The 6,593-nt window shown below is 39.1% G+C and overlaps 1 protein-coding gene across 1 annotated transcript in view; it reads right to left on the bottom strand.

The window, feature by feature from the left end:
• Nucleotides 1-336: 336 nt before the first annotated feature.
• The window catches only part of RAB33B (RAB33B, member RAS oncogene family), a 6,576-nt gene continuing 319 nt past the window's right edge, over nucleotides 337-6,593 (bottom strand). Inside the window, exon 2 of the mRNA XM_010187572.1 lies at nucleotides 337-962. Within this exon, the coding sequence (XP_010185874.1) occupies nucleotides 519-917 (399 nt within the window). The 5' untranslated portion in view covers nucleotides 918-962 and the 3' untranslated portion in view covers nucleotides 337-518. The remainder of the gene's footprint in view (nucleotides 963-6,593) is intronic.

Raw genomic sequence — 6,593 nt, 5'->3', positions numbered from 1 at the left:
AGCCCAAACTTTATCTGACAGTCCTGGTTCTTGCTTTTAAAATAGAAAGGTACTTCCTTAGCAATTTGCTAGCAGTCACCTAATAGTCCTTCAAATGTCAAAAACCTCCCCACTTGCTGACCCAAAAATCAAGCTGTCTGGCTTTTTCTGCTACATTATTCCAATGCAAGTAGCAACCAAGAATGTTAGTAAACTGGCTTACTATTTATAACCTTACCACAAGTGACGGAAACTATCTCAGGCAGCAAGAGCTCAAGGAGAACTGCTTTGTCAAAACTTCACTCAAAAGTTTACTTTCCCTTATATTTATAGCGAAACTTCAGTAATTAAGACAGTACAAAGTGCAAGAACATGAGATGGGTACATCTATACACCAGTTAAAAAAACCCAACAAAACAAAACACATTAAAGTGCCAAAGAGATTCGCTATAACTGTTACCAAAACCTGGAACTTTGCTGAGATCATGATTTTTAAGCATTTGCAAACAAGACAAGGCAATAACTGATAATGGTATGCTTTAACACCAGCAGGTCATGAGAGGTTTTGGTTCAGGTTTTATATGTATTTCATCATGCTCTGGGGGTTGACTAAGCATTAATGGCTTGTGACTTTTAAGCTTGTGAGCCAGTGTCATAAATATGGCCTCCACATGGTCATTGTCATTGGGGTTTTTGGCAGAGGTTTCAAACAGTGGCATGCTGTGAGTATCAGCAAATTTCTGGGCCAAGTCCGTAGGTACCTGAATAGCACTTCGCAGGTCACATTTATTTCCAACGAGAATCCGTGGTATATCATTGGCAAGAAGGTGTTGTTTGCACTCCTCGATCCATGACGGCAGACTGTGGAAACTGGCAATGTTTGTCATATCATATACAAACACAACAGCATGGACGTTCCTGTAATAGTGCTGCACCATGCTCTTTCGGAAGCGCTCCTGGCCTGCTGTATCCCACAGCTGGATCTGAAAAAGGAAAGACAACAAGGGGAAAAAAATGTTTTGTTACTCCTGGTGGAAAATAATACAAATCACCTGCAGCCAGGCAAGTCACATACTCACAGAAATACACTCTTCTGAATTAATCATACTGAAAAGTTTGTGCTGAAGAGAGAACTGTTGCTTTTACAGAATTTCAGAAAATTTTGCATTCAGAGCTGCTCACAGTTGAAGCCAGGAAGAAATTCTGATGCAACTTGATCACAAACATGAAATTCTGGAAGTTTACTAGAGCATGTATTTTATAAGATTTAAAAAACAAACAAACAAACAAACAACTCAAGTCTTGGCAATGGCACTTCCATTTGAAGAAAAAACATGTATTTCACAGCACAACTCTTGGCTGACATGATTTTTATTGACAAAAATAACATCATTGGTCCCAAATTTTTGTTCATATAATGAAGAAGTTAACTGCCTGTTGTGGTACTATATACGAGTAGGAAGAAGTAACATCATCAACAAAAACAGGACAAAGAAATCTTTCCTCTGCAGTTTTATCTATTGGAATCAAACTCTCCTGTGATGAACCTCTAACTTAAACTTATTTAACGCTTAAACTATGATCATACTGTGGTTTGTAGTCTCAAAGCATGCATAAAAGGGGAAAAAAATAAAACTGCATAAGCCTCCTGGTAGCTTAAAAGAATATTATTGTTTCCAGGTATGCATCATTCTATCTCAAATAGATTGAACATATTTGTTTGAAGCCTGGTCAGTGTGATGGACAAAAAACATTCAGCAGAACTGAAATGTTTTCAAACTTCTCAGGTCCGGATTAAAAGAAAACAAAACAAACCTTGAAGCACAAACAGATGTAAGCAACAACTAATAAAAACCTAAATGCATCAATCATCCTGGTATAATGGAAGCCTGGTGTCCTCAGATGCATAGATTATGCTACAGAATTGCGCACTTACTGGACACAGTGGTATTTTACCAAACCTGCTCTCCAGGAGACATGGGACGACAATATACAGCAGTCAGAGCCAATTCACCTACAATGCTAGATTAACTGTACTCTGTAAGAAACAAACTAGAGCTTGGCTTTATCACACACACCTTAGTGATGCTGCTAACAATGAAGGACAACATTTGACTTCTTGGGTCAAAGCTGAGTCCCAGCTTCCTGTCTGTCCTGTTCAGCTCATCCCTGACTGCTGAGGCAGTCTGGTTAATACTTCAGCTTTTAACTTTTGAGCAAGAAATGTCTCCTCCCTGGGAATTAGAGAGTTTCTTTTCATGATGAGAATTCAAGGAATATTAAATGTTCTGTAAATTATGAAGGTAAATTTAAAATTCAATCTGTTCCCATGAAAGGTACACCCGCTATCTTCCCTTGATGAAATTGTTCTCCCATTACCATAGTTCTGCATTCCTTTGATCCAGATGTTTTCATAAAACTTACTTAGAAATTGCAAGTGTCTTGAAAGTTGCCTTGTCTACCATTTTTACCAGTGACTTTTGGGGGGGGGGGGGGGGAGAAAACCCAAGTGCTAAGGAAATTTGCTGATGGCAAGAAGCTAAGATGCATCACTGATAGAGAGGAGGATTACAGTATCATAATAGAAGCAGATGCAAAGTCTTGATAACAGTGACTAATAAAGACTTTTCCTATAAGTGCAGGATTCATCAGTTTGGAAATTATTAAAACAGATGACAATCCAGATACACAAGTCAATCACAGGACATTATGAATCACTAGCGTGACAGTGAAGGAAAAAGAGTAAATAATGTTTCAGGAAGGTGTGACTTTTTCTGCAGTATTATGATCAACTCTAGTCACCCAACCTTGAGAAAAGCTGAGACTGGAGCAGGTGGAAATGGCAGTTAATGGTTTGATGGGGGAACTGAGAATTTACATGAGAACATCAGAAGAGCTTGGCTTCCATAGTCTAGTTCAGTTATCTGCTGCTTTTGATTCACTCTTACAAAGACCCTTGCATTGCCTCTAAAAAGGTCATTAAGATTATTAAAAAGAGCAAGGCAAGTCACGCTAGCCTCTGACTGAAGAAAATGGTGGTCAGCTGCAATCCATCTTCATTTTAGAGCAAATACCCATGTTTTGTCAATGGTATTACACCATAAGCACAACCGATGCATCTCCATGATCTGCTAAGGGAGTCAAGACAATTGGATTAAATATAGGCACCTATGTTTGGGCAAGATTCATTCACCTACCCAGGCAAGAGATACTTGCAGTTCTGTGCACCTAAGAAAACATTGTAAAGTCAGGAGACTTGTGGAAAATTTTCATTAATTTGGAATTTAGCAAATTAAAGACAGAAGAAAGAAGACAGACTGAGATAAGCCTTATGTTCAGAAAACATAATGTTAAGAAATTACTATATATAATCTTGGAAAATGCTATATCAAATTAATTGAAAGAAGGAGCTCATTTTCACAGGCAGCTGTGAGCTTTCACTTCTCTCCCCACCTCACTCAGAGAGCAGAAATCAGTCACGCTTCAGCCAAGCACAGATCCGCAAGTATATTGCCAGCCTTGTGTAGAGAAAGGGAAATTAAATTAGAGGTTCACATGTCTTTCAAGTTAAGCTTAAACTATAGCTCCTCTTAAATTTTACTTATATGCAGCTTTCAAGCCTGAAGGGTATAATCTCAAGTTAAAAATGTTAATATTCTTGGCATGCAATCATTTGCATTGAGAGGCAAATCCTTCCCCAAGATTGAAACTTTCCCACTTTAGCAGTTTCTTTTTTTCCTCTTACCAGATAAACTTGAGGAGACCACTCCATTTCTGGCCTCCCCAGATATATCTGCTCCACTGAAAACACTGAAAATGTTCATGTTAATAGAAGTGCATTGATGAATTAACATTATTGCTTCATTATAATTTTAATACCATCCATCTTCAAGGGAGCACGTTTTTGAAAAAAGCCCTTTAAACTGTGTGATTTGAAAATTTGGTTTAACAGCATAACTCAGCTAATAAAACTGTGGACAGAATCACTTTGTCACACTCCCTGAGAAAGACAAATGTTACTTAAATACATCGACTCAGCTATCACCTCCCACCTTCTGACACCTTTTTGTGGATCCAGAAAGGCTGTTTCCTAAACAAGGACTCCCTTAGCATGCATGGCTTATAACACGCTGGTAAAAAAACCCCAGGCCTTTAATAAAGACAAAATGGTAAACCATGTCTCGTTTTACAAGATGGGAGAAAAAAAAGACTTGAAGAGCTCAAAGGTGTAGAACGTGATGCTGGGCTTTTCTTCTTTGAATTTCATTTGCATCCTTTACTCTTTTAATGTAGGTCAGTAAAGAGTGACATCATTGTTTTCATCGATTTTCGATGCTTAGATCAATTTAGGAAGAGGAAAATTTAGAATGCAAAACACGCATGTGTTGAAAATTGTAATATATTCATCACATCCAAGGACCAGTGTTTCATACGAAGCTGTGAGCCTACTGTATGAGCTACAAAGGAATACACTAGACTCTGTGTCTTGGCATTCTACAAAATTCCTGTGTGGGAGACCCCCGGCGAGAAGAACTGTGCTTGTGTTCCTGCCAGTGACACAGCGCTTTTCCAGCTGCAAGGGAAAGCTCAGTACTGTAGCAGCACAAGAGTGGCCATCCAGCTGGCTGGGGGAAGGGCGAAGAGAAAGAGAAGACACCACTTTATAATCTCCTTCAATGCAAGAGGAGAAATTCCTCTGCTCAGCAAGCCCTTCAGGGCACTGCAAAAGCAGCAGTAATCTGGTTCATCTGAGCTTCTCTCTTTCCTGGTTCAACAGGCATTGCTGGAGCTCACCACTGCAAGCAGGAAAGGTAAAGATGAGCGAGGGGAGGCAAAAAACAAAAACTGGTGCGTACTTGATGACACACAGAACCCCCACAAGGGCTAAGGTCCCAGCCATAATAATAAAATTTATTCCTTTTAAAGCTGAAACAGAACTTCCTAGAAAACAATGTCTCAGAAGAGCCTCCTTCACAGTTCTCCACCTCCCTCAACCAGAAGTGGTATATTCAACAGGTTGTATTATCAAAAACACTACAAAACAATCTGCCACAACTTGTATAACAAAATGGTGTTATAACCTATGTGAAACATCTCAGAACTGTGGATTAGGCTATACCCTTCTTTGCTTCCCTTCAGCAAAGGCCTGGCATAACCCAAAGGTAGTGAAAATGCCAGTCAGTAAGATGGTGCTGACATCCCCTCAGGAGGTCCTCTTCTCAGTCATGGACAACAACAGATCAGGAAGTACAGAATCTCAGCTATCAGCCAAAGAAGTGCTATTCAGTGGTTTTATAAAGGAAAATGAGGACATAGGGTGAAAAAAACCACAAGAGAAGGAAAGCAAATGGACTTACATGCCCTCCGCAATTTCCTTAATCACTAAGCAAGCGAGAAAAAGCTATAGCTTTCAGCTTAAGCTGTAAAGTACAATTCCATGACTATTGTTATGCCCTTTTTCTACACATTTATTAAACTTTGCTCATAGAAATAAACTGTAACACAGAAGTAGAAGGGAATTCTGTTTAAAATCATGTTACTCCTAGTAAACAAACTGCATTTGAAAGCAGCTAGTGGTCTAGTCCGCACATGACTATTAGGATCACCACTAGCATTTCTGTATCTACCAGGCAGACTAGGTACATTTCATATATTTTTAAAATATATTTTACAGCACAAAGAAGGCAAAAGAGCATTTTTCTTCCCATCCCTTTCACTAAATTTAGTTTTGTAAGACTAAGCTTTAGCTAAAGATACGAGTGTAAAAAAAAATGCTCAAATGTGAGCTAGGTATCCAACTTGTCACTGTCCAATTCTGTACCGCATTTTCTTAAACATACAGCAATCTTAACGGAACCCTAAAAAAACCAAATAAAAATAACACATTGCTATCACTGATTCAGCAGCTCACTCCAGATCTATGTTCAATTTCTTAACAGGACATAATTTATTTTTTGCAATAGCATCACTCTAAATTTTTGCATTAAAAACATTTGAATTTTAAAACTGATTCTAACTGCCTCCATAAATATGGTCTTTTTCTTCCACCCTCACTTGTCTGAAGTTGTCTTGGTGGTTTATTTTCACATAATAAATGAAATTTATTTTTTAAAGTATTTCAGATTTTCATGGTAGTCATTTTTTAAACATTTTTAAAGCAAAATGCCTCATAACAGTGGCATCTGGATAGCTGGAGTTGGAGGTTGAAGGTTAAACCAATGAACCAATGATCCCTGATAAACACAGAAGCAGAATTTCTAGGAGGCAACAAGCCGTGAACCCTAAAATACTGGAAAGAGATCTACCTAAGTGTCCATCTCAAGGAGAAACAGGCGATTAACACCTGCAAAACGCTGTACAAAGGTTTGGCCTATGGCAGAAATTTCTCATCATCATAGAAACGTACATCGTAACTGCACTTCCAGCAAGAGCAAGGCAAAACAGTTCTAAACAAAGTTGCAGAGCAGATGCAGCCGATGTTACTGGCTATGCGACACAACCGCATTGAACTTCTGGGGCACGGACGTGCGACAGGACAGCTTATGACCCCTAACGTGCAACACCACACCTGCGGGCGGCATGGTGGCGAGGGAGGCTGGGATGTCCAGCCCCCA

The sequence above is a fragment of the Mesitornis unicolor genome, unplaced genomic scaffold (genome assembly GCF_000695765.1).
Source record: "Mesitornis unicolor isolate BGI_N332 unplaced genomic scaffold, ASM69576v1 scaffold42886, whole genome shotgun sequence".
Taxonomy (NCBI): domain Eukaryota; kingdom Metazoa; phylum Chordata; class Aves; order Mesitornithiformes; family Mesitornithidae; genus Mesitornis; species Mesitornis unicolor.
Note: the sequence above shows the minus strand (reverse complement) of the source record. Positions and strands in the feature narration are given on the sequence as shown.